The sequence below is a fragment of the Tursiops truncatus genome, chromosome 16 (assembly GCF_011762595.2).
Source record: "Tursiops truncatus isolate mTurTru1 chromosome 16, mTurTru1.mat.Y, whole genome shotgun sequence".
Taxonomy (NCBI): Eukaryota; Metazoa; Chordata; class Mammalia; order Artiodactyla; family Delphinidae; genus Tursiops; species Tursiops truncatus.
In genome coordinates, this window is record NC_047049.1 from 59,794,827 (window position 1) to 59,812,243 (window position 17,417).

Genomic DNA, 17,417 nt, shown 5'->3' on the forward strand with positions numbered 1-17,417 from the left:
AGGGAGATATGTGTTTAATTCAGGCCCCAAGAGATTTGAGTATACAATCAAGTAGAAGAACTACTGTTTTACAGTTGGGCAAACAAGGCCTGTCTGAGACCAGGAAGAGAAACAAGGGAGATAACAACTCTCCAGAGGCTGGTGTGGGAGGACTGGCCGAGAGTCACTGGGAGGGAGGAGTGGGAAGGGCCTTGGCCTTCATCTGGCCCCATCCCAATTTCACCGATAATGAAATTGGGGCCCAGAGAGTGCGATGAGTCCAGGTCACCGAGAACATTCATGAAGACAGGCCTGTAGTCTCCGGGCTCTTGAAGCCCTCACCACACCTCCTACATATGTTGTATGTTTTGCTCCTGCCTGGAGGTCATGCCCCTCTCCAAGCCCTAGGTTTTGTGTCTAGTCAGAGGCTTGAACCAAGTTAAGTCTTTTTCAAACTCCGTTTCTTAATGCTCCTGCTCCCTAGCCTTTTCATATCCAGAGATAAAATGTGTGATTTTCACTGCAGAACAAATAGAACTGTGCCTTTTTTCACAAGGAAAAAAGCCTCTTGCCGTCCTTTAAGTGCCTGGAAGGACCTTGGGCTCAGGAGTCCTTTGTACCAGGCCCTTCTAACCCAGGGCAGCCAGGTGAGCTCTTTCTACTGAGACTGTGGCTCTGAGAGGTCTGACTCACTCCCTATCTTCCAGGGCTTTCCAGTGCTTTCCCTTGGTAGCCTCAGCCAGCAGAGCCAAGGGAGCCTGCGTTTTTGACACAGATGGCACTCAGTCTACATACCTCCATGACCAAGCTGGCAGGCAGCCCCAGAAAGGGACAGAGAAACACACAGCTGCACCAGAGTGTGATGAAACCCACCTTTTCCAGCACCCATCCCCCTCCCTTTTATTTCATGGCACTGATGAGAGGCAACCGTTTTAACAAACATGATTTTTTTTTATTAGAAAAGTAAAAAATATTGCATAGGTCTTAATACTTGAACATCAAGTGTATTCATGAACAGCGAGTATCTTCATGTAAACAGTTCTAGATGGAAGACCCAGATGGTACTCCTCTGGGGGAGGGGTTCCAGCCCCCACCCCAATCAGCCCCATCCCCTCACAGTTCAACCCTTCACTACACATCCGGGGATGGGCCACACGCAGCTCCCAGGTGTATTTTTTCTTCAAGTGTCAAAGATCCCCAAGTGATCCCAACACCCACCCCTTTCTCCTCTTACATTCATGCGTCTGTAAGATAGCTGCCTAGAACAGGTCAGTAGTGAAGCTCCAATCAAAAAAAAAAAAAAGATACAAAAACAACAAAGAACAAACATTTGGTCCCTTCAGACCATGATACACACAAACCACCTCGATGACCCCCGCCCCCCACCAGAGCCGGCTACCGTGAGCACACATCCCTTGCAGATGCCAGTGCAGCCCAGCTGCTCTCATGGCTCTGTCACACCACTGTTGTCTTAACTGTCAGTAACAATAAAAATAATAAGGTACATGCTACATACACATCCAGCCAGAAGCCTGGTTGGCCCCTAAGCCTTTGTTTCATGCTACAGTACTGAGGGGCAGCGTGTGAGCCCAAGTGGGAGCCACCTGTCCACACCTCAGTGAGCTTCCTAGGGAAACACCGTGTTCCCCTCACCTTGACCTTCCTCCCCACAGGTGGCTGTTGTCAGTTTTCTAACGACAGGCAGCAGTCCCTCAGCTTCTGCCTGCCAATGTCCACCCCAAAAGTTCAACTGTCTCTGTCATGGGGTCAGTATCGGCCCCCCAGACCCAAGTTCAACACTCCTCAATGAGCAGCTGCTCTGAGCTGTACAGCTTCTTTTTGATTACTCGGAAGCCTGTGCTCAGCGTCAGGGACTGGCTGAAGCCGGGGACGAAGGGAGAGTTGGCGGAGCTAAACAACCCCTGGATCTTGGGCCAGAGGCGTGAGTCCAGGCGCAGCACGAGGGTCAGCTGGAAGGTGGGCACAAGGCTGGGGTCGAGAGCCAGTTGACCCACGCTGTGGCAGCTCTTGCCCTGCTCTACGCAGACGTCTAGCAGCGCCCCCCGCAGCCCGCACGGCTCGCTGTAGGCCAGGCGCAGTAGTTCTTTGCCCACCTGGCTCACCAGCTGGCTGGGCATCAGCAGGCGTGCAGGGCGCCGCGAGCCCAGCCGTGCCTGGGCCAGGCTCTCCTGCAGCAGCTGCATCAGGTTGGCACACAGGTGCTCATCCTCGGGATCGCTGAGCAGCTCGAAGTCGGGCAGGGACACCCCATCCAGGTAAGAAGAGTCTGCAAGGGAAAGCACGTAGGGGAGGCAGTTAGAACAGCTCTGAACGGGGAGGTGCTGTTTCGCTAAGAAAGCAGCACTCCTTCCCACTCTGTGCCTCAGTTTCCGCCCCACTCTCGTACCCTATACTTCAATGCCCCTCCTCTGCCCGCCTCCTTCCACAATCCGGATTCTGATGGGATAGGAAGCCAAAGTGGCTTTGACTCCTTCCAGCGCGGTGCTTTCTCACCTCCCCGGCCCCTCTATTCGCGTCCGGCTCCCGCCCACGGCTTACCTTCCTCCGGCCCAAAGCCACTGTTGCTGCTGTCCAGGGACTCGCAGTCCGAGCTCTCCAGGCTCGCGCAGCGGCCGAGTGCCTCTTCTCGGGCCGCCGACCCCCAGGCTGAGCGTGGCGGCTGATCTGGGGTGGGAGTTCGGGACAAGGACGAGGACGAAGAGGACGACGAGAAGCGATCCCAAAGGCTAGGCATGGTGAGGACGGACGCCAGGACGTTTGCAGATGAGCTCAGGGTACTGGAGCGCAGAAGACGCTGTAAGACAAGAGCGGCGCGGGCCCGGCGTCAGTCTGGGGGCTGCTCCAGACTGAGAGCGCTAGGATCCCCACGGCTGAGGCCTCTCCGCGCAGCGACCAGCACACAGAGAAGGGACACTCACCAGCTACTGCGGTCAGCTAGAACTGGGACAAGTGCGTGCGCGAACTGGTGCCAACCCCCGAGCTCTGCCCGGACCTGTCCCTTCTCCCCACCCGCACCTCCCCCTCGGCCTGCCGCGGTCCCTAGTACCAGCGCAGAGAGACCTATAAGGACTAGTGGGGAGAGGCCACACCCCTTCCGCGCCGCGGCCCAATCCAGACCCGGGAGTGTGGCCCACCTCGACCAATGGGCTCTGGGCGCACGTTCGCAACGTTCTCTCCTGCCCGGTGACAGCCGCCTGGCCCCGCCCCCCTTGGGCCCCAGAAAGCACCCGGCCAAACCCGCGAGCCTCGGCCACGCCCCCTTTCTGGAAAGGGATCCGCGACGGCTGCAGCTGCCAAGGTCCCCGAGGGCGGTCGCGGCAGGGGAGGATCTAGGAAAGACTTGTTTATTATAGGGTCGTATTGCTGGGGGAGGGGGTAGGCCGCGGCCGCGCGGGGGAAGAGGCAGGGGAACTTGAGGGGGGCAACAAGCAGGGAAGACGGTTGCCCCCAGCATCTGAGAGCCTGCGAGCTCTGGGCACAATTGGGCGCACAAGTGGATGCCAGTGGGACGGCGGCGCGGGGAGCAGACGTTAATCCACCGGCCCTCGCGCACGTACCCCACGCTAACCCTTCCTTACGAAGGGTCGGGTTATGGGGGTGGGGTCCAAAGACTGGGCAGCTCCGGGCACCGTGCTCCCTCTTCCTGGCGGCCCCACCTGCCCGCCCGCTTGTTACTCTACAGCCCCAGGGGATGGATTAATTGGGGGGGTGGGGTCCGCTCCCAGCCTCCAGCTGCCTCCAAGGAGGGGCTTTGGGAAACGTGGTTAAAAGACTATTGATGGGCCCCGGTTCCTAGCGCTTGGTTCTGGAGCTGGGAGCCATATCAGAGGGACACACTGACCCACCCGCCGGCCCTAAGGACGGACAGAGGTGCGGCTGTGCCTACCCCGCCCGCTGCGGCCGAGAGGCCCCGGGCGTCCGCCGGGTCCTAGCGCCCCTCTTCGCCAAAACGCTTTGTGTAAAAGAGCCGGAGAGTTGCATCAGGACCGAAGACCTAGATCTCCGGAAAAGCCCCGGAGTGAAATCGCTATCCCCTGTTTCGTCATTCAGGAGGGGCCACAGAAAATGTGACCCGACGGCGGTGCTCGAAGACTGACAGAGATTGCTGAAGGTGGGAAGGCGATCGGACGGATTCGACCTTTATTTATTTAAAGATATATCAATCTGGGTCACAGGATCCTGATGGAAGAGAGAACCAAACTTACATCAGCCGCTCCCGTCCCCGGGAGGGCCAGAGCCTAACCAGATCAGACTGGCGGGCGTCTCCTCGGGGCAGACTTGCGCGTGACAGAAGACACTTGCCGCCGGAAGAGTCCGGCCGCTGCCATCCACACCCCCTCCCATTAAAAAAAAGAAAGAGGCTGGCCCGTGGGCCTTCTGGGCAAACCAAGACTTAGAACTGTGAACGACCAGAATCAAGCCCTGCACCCCATCCCCTATTTCCAGATGGGAGAACCATCTCTGCAGACAAATTTATGGATAAAAAATAAATTAGACGACTCAGATTGGGAGATATCTTAAAGACTGCTGCAGAATAGAATAGTCTGTTAGCTGCTGGGGCTTTCAAGGCCTGAACACTGGCCCTTTCTTCCTATCCTCCAAGCTCTAGTCACTTGCTGGGAACCTTAAAGACACCAGGTCTTGGCAATTAGGTGAAGTGCTTGGAGGACTGAGGGTAGATGACATCCTCTTGAAATCACCCTTTACTGAGGTGGGAAGGAAAGAGTTGGGGTGACCTGTATGGGTGTGTCTTTCTGTCCGGACTGAAGATCAGGGAATTAATCCATCAAGACCATTCTCTCCTCCCAGGCTGACTGGGCTGGGGACATCTGAGACAGCAGGATATAGACTTAGGGTGTTTTTCTTCTCTCTCTCTCCGCCGACCCCGCATGAAAAAAAAATTCAGAAAAATGTGGAACACTAATCTAAGAAAAATAGAGGTTTTTAAATAGAGGTTTCAGAAGCAAAAGAATCCAGTGCCATTTTGGAAAGGTCAGTTTACTAGGAATCATTCATTCATTCAATAAGTAGCCATCACGGAAGAAGCGTGCTAAGCAGCTTTTTTCATTCACTGTCTCATTCTGTTAATAAAACAGCTTTTTATAATGGGGAAGGGCTATGTTCATGGCCACTGGGTAATTTTGTTTCTTCTCAAAAAAATCCATTAATGTTGTTGTCTCATCATTTTCAGAAAAGGACAGGCAGTCTTAAGCCTGGAGGTTTTTCCCAGAGGAGAGAGTGGGCTATAGGGTAAACAACCACCTGCTAGGAGGCCTGGCTGCAGGGGGATGAGGGTGGAGGGCTAAGTGGCTTCCCGACTGAAACTCTTCACCCCTATGAAGGAGGGGGGCAAAGCCCCATACCATTGTCTGTCAGGAGAACCTTTGGATCTAGAAGGGGAGTTTCCTAACTGTTAGCCCCTCCGAGGAGCTAGGGTGGAGGGTCTTGGTTCATCCTGTGAGGTGAAGGGCAGGATCCCTTCCACATGGCTGGGGCTGGAAAGACACGGTTACCATCTCACACACCTCTCTCTGCATTGAAGATGGGATGGGGGGGGGGTCCCAAAAGTGGTACTTGCAAGGAGCGGGCAGCTCCATCTCCTAGCCTCTGAGCCAGGCCTCTTCAAATCCTTCAAAGATCCTATGAACCCTGCATTTGCTTCTCTCCCCCTCAGGCTTAGGCTGGCTGCAGGTCAGGCTTGCCTGGACATGCTCCTGCCAGCAGCCCTGGAGACCCAGCTGTGGCATCCCTTCCTGCAGGAAGCCTTCCCCAGTGCCCAACCCAATACACCATGCCTTAGGTGCCCCCCCTCAGGTCATCCTCACACCCCATGAACATCTCTGTTAATAACTGTTTCCCCTTTAGTCTTCTCACCGGACCATGAGCTTCCTGAGGGTGAGTTCTACTCTTCTTTTTTTTTAAATTTATTTATTTTTGGCTGCATTGGGTCTTTGTTGCTGCACGCAGGCTTTCTCTAGTTGTGGTGAGCAGGGGGCTACTCTTTGTGGTACGCTTTTCTCATTGCAGTGGCTTCTCTTGTTGCGGAGCACGGGCTCTAGGCGCACGGGCTTCATTAGTTGTGGCACGGGGGCACGTGGGCTCAGTAGTTGTGGCTCACAGGCTCTAGAGTGCAGGCTCAGTAGTTGTGGCGCACTGGCTTAGTTGCTCCGCGGCATGTGGGATCTTCCTGGACCAGGGCTCGAACCCATGTCCCCTGCATTGGCAGGCGGATTCTTAACCACTGCACCAGCAGGGAAGTCCAGTTCTACTCTTCTTAACTTCCAGTGGCTAGCACATAGTAGAGTCTCAGTGAATATTCCTTGGATGAATAAATGAATGAATGGATAAAGCAAGAAGGTGGATTTTCCCAGAACTGCAGACCTACACCTGGATTCTCAGGATCTGGGTGGCCTTTGGGGTGAGCCTTCAGAAGAACTCCATGCTACCTTTCTACCCCCTTTCTCACAAGTGCTAAGAGTGTTGGATGTATCTGAATATTTCCCTTCTTCCTCAGCTCAGGTCAGGAAGTGGGCTTCTAAGGCAACCTAATTCTTCCAGTTTGGGTATAGTCGGCAACCCCAGGAAGTTGGGGATAGAGGTTCATTGTGCAGAGGGCTGACTTGTGGGAAATCTTTTAAAGCAATTAGTACTTTCCCTTCAAGTGCCTTAAAATACTCAAAATTTTTTTTATTGAGATGAAATTCACATGTAAAATTAAACTTTTTAAAGTGAACAAGTCAGTGGCATTTAGTACATCCACAGTGTTGTACAACCACCACCTCTATCTATTCCAAAACGTCTTTATCATCCCAAAGGAGACCCTGAACTCACCAAGCGGTCACTCTCCTCAAAATACTTTTTTTTTTTGGATTCAAAATACTTTTGAAGTTTATATTCCCTTGTTGGTGGGAGTAGGGTTGCCCCTTTGCACAACTCCAGATAGCACCATTACCATTCGAGTCTGCATTTACATGTGTCTTCTGGGGAAAGCACTCCTAACATAGACACAGTGTGCAACATGGAATCTGTATCAAGACGACCCTGATGGGGAGATGGCTGAACTCCCAGCAGGAGTGGGCTAGTGTCATGTCCCCAGTGACTCAGGCTTCTGAAGTTGGTAACCATGCCCCATGTCCCAGTCTCTGTGGCCAGAGCCATGCCTGTGCAGAAGCTCTGCCCCTTCTCAGGCTCTGCTCTCTTCCCGTAGGACTCACAGCAGCCTGCAATTTCAAGTCAGTGAGCACACACTCCAGGCCACCTGCCCCTCCCTGTTCTGGCGGTTTCTGTCCTGTGCACCGGTTCCCAGGACCTCAGTCTGGCAAGTTGCCCCAGTTGGGTGTGGGGAGTTAAACCAGATCTTGGGGTGGGGGTGTGTTTCTGGGAACCCCAGAATTCAGGATGGGAACCCCTGAAGGCCAGCCAGCACGCCTGCGCGGCTCTGCTTGGGTTGCCTCCACAGCCCTTTGGAAACATGTCATTGAGGGGAGTGGAGGTGGCAGGAGGCGCCCGGGTGGTGGGGAGAGGGTGGAGTGGTGGTGGCACGTGGGGACAATGAAGCCAGCAAAAGTGTTCCCAGGACTCCTGTGGCTTTTTTACTTGAAAAACAACAACTTGGTCAGAATAGCAAGATTATAAGTGCACCTGGTTTACTAGGAAGGCTGTGAAAAGCTGTTGACGGCTGAGGGCTTTAGCAGGATTTTGACTGTGATATTGGAGGGAGAGTTAAAAATTCAGAGGGGAATCTTTTTGCAAGTGAAGCTACTTTTTGAAATGGATATACTAACAATACATTGTATTGTGCAGCCTTTCAAAGAAGCTTTTGAATTATATTATCTACTTACACCCGAAGGAATGAATATAATGCCATTCTACAGAAAAGCAAATTGAGGCCCAGAGTGAGTGTCCTGGAATCCTACCATCAACTAGCGGCTTTCTAGCCTGATTGGTAATTAGAATCTCCTGTGGAGCTTGACACCCACCTCGCCAATCCCCATTCTGATTTGGTAGGTCTGGATGGGTCCCTTTTGTACAAAGCTCTCTGGGCGGTCCTCATGCTTATCTTTAGTGGGGACGTCTGCAGACTGACCTGTCAGGAAGAAAGGTAGGCCTTGGAAGGAACGCTGGCTTGGCTTCCCAGCCTCTCTGTGGGTTGGGGGTGGGTTCGGGGCAGGTGAGATGGCACACAGCTGTGGAGACTAGGCCCACATGTGGTAATGGTGCGCTCACAGCCAGCCAGTTCTAATGGGCTCCTAGGTTTCACAAGAAGTCATTTCCTCTGGGGACAGGGCAAAGGGCAGAAGGAACCCCACCAAGGGCTGGCTTGTTAAACCACCATGACAGAGGTGGAGCTAGGAGGGTAGCCTGAGTATCCTGCCGGAGCTCAGGTTACCCCTGCAGTGGTGAAAGGCACGACGGCCTGCCAGACCTCCACTGCTCCCCCCGCAGCCAGAGTTGTCCTAGGGATCCAGATTCCAGGGCACTGTCTCTCTTTTCTCACTAACACACCGGACTGCCTCTCAGGAAGGAATCCCATCTGCGGGGTCAGCTTTTGGCCAGCTTCTCAGAATCCCTCTTCCATCCTAGCTTCTGAACTCTTATGAGGGAAGAAAACAGTGAAGTGGAGGGAGGCTGAGGTAACACCCCTCTCCGGTTAGTACCCAAAGCCTAGGCTAACTGGCTTTCCGAGGCAAGCCCAGGCCCTGTGAGGGGACAGGAGTCAGCTGACCTGAGTTCAGGCTATTTGGCTATTTGGCTGCTAAAGATGAACAGGATTCCGAGCTGTGGCCTGAAGCAGCGCCTAGGAAGCGTAATGTGTCTTTGAAATCCAGTATTTTCATTACAAATTATTATTTTATTTTATTATTTTTATTACAAATAATGCAATCTTGCATTCTATTTTATATTTTATCCATGTATGGGAATTTGTAATTTCGGTAGCAAACTTTAAAATGACAATACTTCAATTACTTAATCTTCCCTGCCCCCCCAAAAACCCTTTTTAACAAAAAAGATACACTGCGTTTATCCTGTGGCTTCAGACACTGTTGGGATTTTCATACCCCAGTTTTGAAAACCCAGAACTAGAGAATCTCAAGGGCCTATTCAACTCCACAAAGATCATAACAAAGAAAAAAAGATTTCAGTTCTATGGAGCTCCTTTTCTAAAACTCCCGGGGTGGAGGGCGGCCCATAGGGTGGTGGACCATCTGGAGGAGGCCTGCCAGAGAAGGTAGAAACAGACGTCCCAGTTCCAGCCCTTTCAGTGTTCTCGCTTTTTGAGGGTTTCCAATTGCCATATATCAAAGCGGGGCAGGCAGGGTCAGGATGAGCTTTGTTCATCAAGGTGGGGGTGGGGCGGGGGTGGAGGGAGGACAAGGATCATCAGAAGCTGCTACAGTGGGGACAGCCTGAATCCAGGCTTGCATTTGCATAGCGTAGATGAGACAGGCCTCATCAGTGCCATTGTACAGGTAAGAAAACAGGTTCGGATAGGTGCAGGGACTTGCCTAAGGTCACATAGCCAGTCAGCAGGCTGGAGCCGTGACTCTAGATCTAGGCTGATTTCCTTGATTCCAAGCCCCTGACACTTAGTTGAGAGCCAAAGGGACTGTATGGCTGGGGAGGAGGGCAGTACACGTTGGGGAGCGGTGGTGTAGGACAGGTGGAGTGAACACCTGGAGTCGATATGGAGCTATTGACAGAAAACTTTCTCTGCTGGTTAGGCTCTTTATCTTATCTGATGAGGCTCTTCCTCCCCATGCAGAATTCAGCAGGGCCCAGCAGTGCTGACTCAATGGCAAAGCTCACTGTCGCCATGGGGTCCCCTTCAGCTAGACAACCGCAAGCCCAGAAGTGACACTGATTCTGTCACATCCTCCCTCCAGGTATCCTCCCTGAGAGCTCAGGAGGGCCCATGTGGGAAGTGGTGAGCCAAAAGAGGAGCCTCTCCCCGCCCCCAGCTGTAACGTTTGTAACCCACAAAGGACAGACTTTGGCGTAGGAATCCAGAAGCTACGGCTGAATCTTTTTGTATTTAAAAATCACACGCAGAGAAACACAAAAAAATCTAGATTTCTAGCTTCTGCTCTGGGAAGAGGAGCACACAAGAGCTGAATTGACTTCCTCGCTGTGGCTGGTCTGCAGTGGGGCCAGCCGGGATGGGGGAAGGGAAGACCCCCTGCTCCCTTTCCTCTCCCCTCCCGCCCCCCACCCTCGGCCGAGGTACGCCTTCAGGGGAGCCGGGCAGGGGAGGTGACAGATGCTGAGCAGCTGACTGGGGAGGTGGGGGTCTGTCTCCACGGACCCCCTGGTGTGTGTTGGGACGAGCGGGGACGTGACTTGGAGAACGTGCGTCTTGGGGACGAGGTGGGGGGGGAAGAAGGGAAAGTGAGACAGGGGAGGAGGGCGGGGCTAGCATTGACCCCGCCCACTCCGGGGAGGAAGAAGACTCCTCCCACCGTCCGAGAGGAAAGCCGCCAGGCTGGGGAGATGCTGAGCTCAGCGCTTTAGTCGTTGGGCTGCTGGGTGGGGGGCAGGGCGAGCGGCTGGCGCCTTTCTGGGGAGGGCAGAAGAGCGGGGAGAAGGGGAGGGAGGAGAGGCTGAGGAGGCCCTCACAACCCTGAGGCAGTAACTCTCCTCGGGCCGGGTCCGCTAACAAAGCCGTCTCTGTTGGGGTGGGAGAGGCCTCCTGGGTGCACGCAGAACCTTATGGGGGTGGGCGGGGGAGTGTCTGTGAGTCACCACCCTACACCCTGACTCAGGCCCAAGAACCCACGTCAGAGAGGCAGAGCCCTTGTGCCCTCTGACCCCAGGATTTGTTTGGTGGAGGGAGTGCAGGGAGCAGTGCCTGCTCCTATAGGGCTGCAGGTCAGAACTGCCCGGGCAGCCCCCGGGGACTTTTATTTAAGGCAGCCTTATAAAAAAGCAGGGAATATCAGCTTGGGAGGGGAAGGAAGAAAACCCTTTAGACCTACTTGGCACAAATGGTTACCCGGGCCAAATGGATGGGTGGCTATTTTTGAGCTGACCTACATACCTATTTGCCTCTTTATCTTTTTATTATCACACATAGTTATTATGGGAGCTTTTCTTTAGCACTCGGTGCAGCTGCTGCATTTGCTGAGGGCTGCACAATGAGGCGTGTTGCCTCATTCTCCCAGGAAGTTTTAAGAGTCTCTGGCCCAGGGAAGAAGGACATCAATAGGCCTGCAGAAGCTTCACCAAGTTCTTTCCCCAAGGAATGGGATCCGAACCTGGATGCACCACGTCCAGAGCTTGTTAGCCTTGGAGGCCAGGAATGACATTCAGATTTGGCAACAATGTGCCTGGGTTTTGCCCAGGCCGGCCTAAATGGGCCTCATTGTTTGCCAAAGTTGACCTGTGGTCCTGCAGCCCCACACTATAGCAGGTGGGGCTTCCCTTCACAGATGGAGAAACTGAGGCAGAGATGAATTGTGGACAGAACTGGTTTGGGATTTCCTGCTTTGATTGTGGAAGTAACTCTGTTATCTTAAGTAGAAACAAGGAGAGCCTGGAACTTTCTATTTTACTTTTGTTCAGCTTCACTAAGGCCTCCCTCTCAAACCTTTTAATAGCTCCCCACTGCCTTTAGAGCAAGTCTGGCTCCTTACCTTGGCCTCACAAACCCCCAGGGCTGGCCCTTGACTATCTCTAGCTGCACCTCCCTCCCAAAGCCAGGAGGGAAAATCACAGATGGTTCTAATTACCTCTGAAACGCTCTTAAATTTTCCATAAAGTACAGTATGCCTGGCTTTGTGTACACAACTTTGCACAGTAATATGTATGTAGATGTGCAAAATATATACAGCCATGTACAGTGGATCATAAAGAGAACATCAACAAAGTGTAAGCATATAATTTACAGTATTTTTAATCACTCCAAAGAGAAACAGACACATAGATATGGAGGTGAGACTGGCAGAGGTGACAGCAGATTTCTGTCTCCTCCCATCTGGTGCCCTCTCTAGGGCATGAAATCCTTGGCCCATGGGGAGGAGAATGGGGGCTGCTTGCCCTCCTTAAAATGCTCTTTTTGGCTTGGATTTTTCTTTCCAGGCTGGTATAATTGACTTCGCCCAGGTGCCCTGTGCCCCGTGGGATGCTTTTCCTCTGTGGTCTCAAGTGTCTTCCCTTCCAGCTTGCTCCCATCTTCACACAGATTACTTTTCCCAGATGCCCTTCTAGCTCCTTCTGACTCACACTCCAAGCTTGTCTCAGCTCAGGGCCCTCCAGGAGCCCCTTTTGAGCACACTTGGGAAGCTCCATGTCCCCTGGCCGGGGAGTGCAGGGCCAGGGAGTCCAGTCCAGAACTGCTTGCCTTTGAAGCCAGTGCTCAGTTCCCAGAGCTGTGGATGTGTCGCTCTCCTCTCACTTGATGTATATTGAAATTATCCTATCCTGGGTCTGATGCTCCATCAATTTGTAAACTCCTTCAGAGGTCACCTATTTTAAATCTTTAAACACTCACCACCACAACTACCCCCAACACACACACACCCCTAACCTCTATATGTTAGATACATATGGTATATGCTCAACAAGTATTCGGCCCGGAATCGAATGGCAGTAGAGCTTGCCTGTGACTCAAGGCCAATGTGATGTCAGTGAGAAGTCTCCCTTGACCCCTATCAGGCAGTGGGGAACTCTACTTGCCCTGAACTCTGATAGTGTGTATTATTATCACAGAAAGTTAAAACTGAAAGAGGTATTTCCCTTCTTGTCAGATGAGAAGATTAAAGGGGAAGTGGCCTGGAATGGGAACCAGATCCCATGGTCTGCTGGCTTCACTGGCCCTCTCTCCTGGTGGCCCCATCCCTTCTCCTCTGTTGTTTCCTTTCAAAGTACTCATCCCATATGTAATTATCCATGTATTTATCTGTGTGGATGTACAATGCCTGTCTTTCCCATTAAACTGTAAGCTTGCCAAGGTCTGTATCTGTTTCATCCCGGAGCTCCAGTGCCCTGCACAAAGCCAGGTCCCCAGAGTTCCCAACACATATATATGAAAAAGAAAATGAGTATCCATGTGGCCTGAGAACCTCCTTCTACTTCCCCAGGGTAGCACTGAGATTGGCTCAAAAACTGCGGAGTTGACAGGCCTAGTGTTCCGTGTCAGGACCTCCAAGGCAAACACCCTGTCCTGAGCTTAAGACCTAGGAGGGGAGATAAGACACCTTGTGAATAACCCTAATGCAAGGAAAACAGCTGAGCTGGGAATGATAGTCAGACTTGGTGTTGCAATCAAGCAGTGGTGTGGGAGGCAGATCAGAGGTTTGAGACCTGAGGCCAGGAACCAGTTAGATAGTGATGGGAGAAAACTGAAAAAAAAAAAAAACACCTTGAGTGTCTGTGGCAGGATAACAGTTAAATAAACTATAGTACATCCAAATCATGGAGTATTATGTGGGTGTTAAAAAGAGTGACGTCAGTTTTGGAAAAATGCCCGATACGTTGTTGGGCAAAAAGAACAAGTTGCAGAACAATTTGTAACCTCTAATCTCATTTTGAAAGAAAAACAGAGGACATTCCCCTGCAGACACACACTTACATGTGCAGAGAAAACATCTAGAAGGATACTGGAAAAACTGCCCCCAGAGGTTATCTCTGAGGGATGGAGGGGTGGGAGAGGCTTTTAGTTTTTCACGTTATATCGTGTTTTTTTTTTCAGGTTAAAAAGTAAGGTTACCTTTATTTTGCTTTGTAGAAACACTGGAAATAGGATTTTTTTAAAAAATAAATTTTATTTATTTATTATTATTATTATTTGGCTGTGTTGGGTCTTCGTTGCTATGCATGGGCTTTCTCTAATTGTGGCGAGTGGGGGCTACTCTTCGTCATGGTGCGTGGGCTTCTCATTGCGGTGGCTTCTCTTACTGTGGAGCACGGGCTCTAGGCATGCGGGCTTCAGTAGTTGCAGCACTCGAGCTCGGTAGTTGTGGCTCGCGGGCTCCAGAGTACAGGCTCAGTAGTTGTGGCGCACGGGCTTAGTTGCTCCGCGACATGTGGGATTTTCCCGGACCAGGGCTCGAACCCGTGTCCCCTGCATTGGCAGGCGGATTCTCAACCACTGCGCCACCAAGGAAGCCCTGGAAATCGGATTTTTACCATGAGCTCTTTTTGTGTTTTGGCTATTGCAGGATTGCGGGTGGGGTTGGGGGTTGGATAAAGAGGTGGGGTGGGGCTGCAGCAGTGGACACCCAGTGAGAAGTACTGCAGCTCCTGGACAGATGGGGGAAGGGTCTGGGAAGGCTCTGTGGTTCCAAATGGGGAGAAGTGAGGATGGCTGTGGAAATGGAATGTGGGAAGCACAGGGCAGTGTAGGGGAGGCTCATTCAAGATGACTGACCTCCACAGTGCCTGTGACCCTGGGTAGGGGACAAGGAGCCCAAGACCAGGAAACCTTAACTTTTGGGAACAAGGGCAAGGAAAGGAAGGAGGTCGACCTTTAGGACCCTACGGATTCCTTGGCTGTTTCACCATCCTTTGGGTACAGACCGTTCTGGCTGCAGCTTGGAAACAAACAGAGCAAGGAGGGGCCAAAGCCAAAGGCGGCAGGGGGAGTCTGCCTTTCGCAGGGCCCGGCGGTGCCGCCTGGGTCTCTGCCCTCCTCCTGCTTGTTCTTGTGGGCTCACTTCCAGGCTTGGGTGAAAGGCCAGGGCTTCTGGCCCCTTCTGGAGGCGAAGCCCCTGACTAGGATCAGGAGCAAAGGAAACCAGAACAATGCTGTTCATGGAGAGATTGGGAGAGAGGGAGCTGAGTTGGGGCAGGAGAAGTTTCTTGGCTCAGAGAAGCCAATACAAGCCTGGAGAAGGTCAAAGATGAAGAATGTTCTGTGATTTCTAAGACAGCAGCTCATTTATCTCAGAAATACTTGCTCTGAGGCTGAGTCCAGTGGTAATGCTGCCACCATGCAAGCTGGGTAAACCCTCCTCAGAGGCACTGTGTTTGGAGTCATATCTCCAGGTCTCCCTCCAAAAGTTCCTGTGAAAGGCAGGAGCGAGACGTCTGCCCAGGGCCATGGGGCACTTTCATGGGGGTCTATTCAGTCAGCACTCCAACCTCCTAAAGGAGGTATTCTTTTACAAAGCAGGAAACTAAGGCTGGGGAGGATGGTGCCTTGCCCAGGACCACATGGTTAGGAAGTGTTAAAACTGGGGTTTGAAACTGGGTGTGCCTATGTCCCACTTATAATTTGGTTGCTTGGAGCTCAGAACACATTTTCCCAACAAAATAATGCTGTAAGTAGTGGTTTGGTTGCCATAATGGCCTAGCTCACCCAGGGTATAGCCAGAATTAATTCTATGTTTCACTGCGGTTGTGGATGAATCAGGCTTCTGCGGGCTAGCCTGGAAACCCACAGAAGAGGGAAAATGCATTTCAGGGTGTGCCCAGCTGGGAACTCTTGCCCTCACCATAGCGCCTGATTCAGGGCAAGTAGGGAATGTGGTGGCTCAGGGAGCGCTGGTCCATTTCCAGAGCTCTTCCAGCAAGCCCTGGTGAGTTCTAGCTGTTCACCGGAGGGGGCAGAGCTCTTGGCAAGTTTGGAGTTTCTAAGACAGGGAGTGTTAAGTGAGAATGTGCACTGATTTTCAGACTCTGACCATCTTAGGCCTTTCTCTTTCTTCCTTACACTGCCTCTCAGCTTCCTGCAGTCATCTTCCATCTTCTTCCCCTAGGATGGAGCACTAAAGGCAAGATCTAGGGTTTATTTTCACAACGAAATCTGATGTCTGCCTATGAAGTAGGTGGGTGATAATGACTGCACAGGGTTAGGAGTGATGGAGATCAGAGCAGCTGTTGAGAGAAGCAAGGATCCATCAAAGCTTTTAGAGTGACTTCAGGGAGAGCAGTCATTCATTCAACAAACATTTGCTGTGGGTGTGCTGGGCACTGTCCTCCTTCCTGTCATGGCACTTCTGTTGCCAAAAGAATCCTGGGAATGACTGACTGTGAGTTCCAAACCCAGAATCTTAGCACTGGAAGAAGTCTTTTTCCAGATGGAAACTGCAGTCATTCATTAATTCAGGAAGGTCTAACTGTCAGGCTAACTACTGAGAATACATAAAGCCTGAAATTGAGATCCAGAGGGAGGTCGGAAGTGACTTGCCCAGTATCTCAGTCCAGGGTCCCAGTGCCTGGACTAGTACCTGCCCCTTCTGGCCACAGTCATGGCCTTCCTGCCTCAAGATATATCCCAGTCAGCTTTTAGGATTTCTCTGGTTTGGAGTCTAGGGCCTAGGGGAAGGCCACAGAGAAGTAGTAGGATTCCTTTTTTATGGACAATAACAATGCCTGGGTTCTCCCCTGGAGTGAGAACTAGATTTCCCACTGGTGGTGTTCAGTAGACATAGAAGACTATTCTCAGTTCTATCAATGAGCCATCTGATCTCTAAATTCCAGGTCTTCACAAGCACTGTTACCTTTGCTTGAAGCTCCCTTTCCCAGGCTCCTCTGTCTGGCTAATTCCTAACTGCCCTTTGGGTCTCAGTTTGAAGAGCTCTCCCTCGAGGACTTTCCTGGGCCCCCAATGTTCTTAGGTCTCCCTGCTCTGTGCTCACCCACAGCACTCTGGACTCCACCTAGGATAACCCTGGACCCTTGGGATTGTTCTTGCTTATTGAATGCCTTTCTTTCCACTAGACTGTGATCCCTGGGAGGGGTAGACGCCATGGCTGCCTCTCCTTTGTTTGTACATTTGTTTTTAGCAATTGTGTGCCCTTTATCAATCATTGTTAACTTAGTACACAGTAGGTGCTCAATGTGCAGTTGGGAAAGACTGTGATCCATGGCTACAGGCAGGGCCTTCCGGTGAGTGACTTCCACTCAGGTCGTTCAACAACCGTTTACCAAGGACAAGCATACCCACAGGGTACAAAGATGACTTGGAAAAAGAGACTCACCGCCTAGTAGAGGAATTGATGATCCAGAAGCCAGTTTAAAAACGGAAAAAAATCTCTTCTAACCAGAGAGTTCAACCCCCTTCCTGAGTCCCTTTCCCTCTCTCCTGGCCCATTGATCCTTGGCTACTTGGGCTGGAGCTCAGCATCTGCCTCTGAGTTTCAGGACCCTACCCAGGCCCCGAACAATCCAGGCCTAGTGTGGGGCTGCACATAGGCGTCTGGTGGCAGGTCCAGGGAGCTGAGGCACAGGGCAGACAGAGCACTGGGCTCTCCAGTTTCCTCTGGTCAGCTCTACACCACACGCCAGAGCTTTTAGCTGTTTTGGAGAATTCGTTAAGAAATCACCTTACTGTCAAATTCATCTGGAGAGAAACTTTGAAGGTAAAGGCTTACATTCATTTCAAGGGTTTGAAGTGCTGGTCTTTAAATAGTTACCCCTAAAGTGTCAGGAGATCTGGGTCCAAAAACCTTGAATTACTGATCTTGGTTGTTCCTCCC

General features: G+C 51.9%; 3 protein-coding genes across 15 annotated transcripts in view; 2 read left to right on the forward strand and 1 right to left on the reverse strand.

The window, feature by feature from the left end:
• Positions 1–1,292, forward strand: part of LOC141276679 (uncharacterized) — a 43,785-nt gene extending 42,493 nt beyond the window's left edge. For all 6 annotated transcript variants that reach the window (XM_073793499.1, XM_073793500.1, XM_073793505.1 and 3 more), the window contains one exon: positions 687–1,292. The gene's annotated coding sequence lies outside the window, so the exon portion shown is untranslated. The remainder of the gene's footprint in view (positions 1–686) is intronic.
• On the reverse strand, positions 910–3,044 carry DDIT4 (DNA damage inducible transcript 4). Of its 2 annotated transcripts, XM_004321028.4 has the most exons (3): positions 2,919–3,044; positions 2,539–2,794; positions 910–2,266 (listed from the first exon to the last, which is right to left on the reverse strand). In XM_004321028.4, exons 2-3 carry the CDS (start codon positions 2,732–2,734, stop codon positions 1,773–1,775), a joined length of 690 nt encoding a protein of 229 aa, XP_004321076.1. In that variant the 5' UTR covers positions 2,735–2,794; positions 2,919–3,044; the 3' UTR covers positions 910–1,772. The 2 variants fall into 2 exon arrangements, with proteins under 2 accessions (XP_004321076.1, XP_019791681.1); XM_019936122.3 differs by lacking the exon at positions 2,919–3,044 and having other exon boundaries at positions 2,539–2,878.
• A 154-nt stretch (positions 3,045–3,198) lies between these two features.
• ASCC1 (activating signal cointegrator 1 complex subunit 1) overlaps positions 3,199–17,417 on the forward strand; it is a 135,056-nt gene continuing 120,837 nt past the window's right edge. For 3 of the 7 annotated variants that reach the window (XM_073793485.1, XM_073793487.1, XM_073793486.1), the window contains exon 1: positions 6,314–7,318. The gene's annotated coding sequence lies outside the window, so the exon portion shown is untranslated. Of the gene's footprint in view, positions 4,993–5,865; positions 5,896–5,953; positions 7,319–14,252; positions 17,301–17,417 lie in introns of those variants that run through there. The other 4 variants (XM_073793488.1, XM_073793484.1, XM_073793490.1 and 1 more) reach the window with 4 other exon arrangements.

Bases quoted from the DNA above. Each gene is read 5' to 3' on its own strand.
- DDIT4 (XM_004321028.4), bottom strand. From the start codon at position 2,734: ATGCCTAGCCTTTGGGATCGCTTCTCGTCGTCCTCTTCGTCCTCGTCC. The intron at 2,267-2,538 runs GTAAGCCGTGGG...TTTCCCTTGCAG, and splicing joins TGGCTTTGGGCCGGAGGAAG to ACTCTTCTTACCTGGATGGG.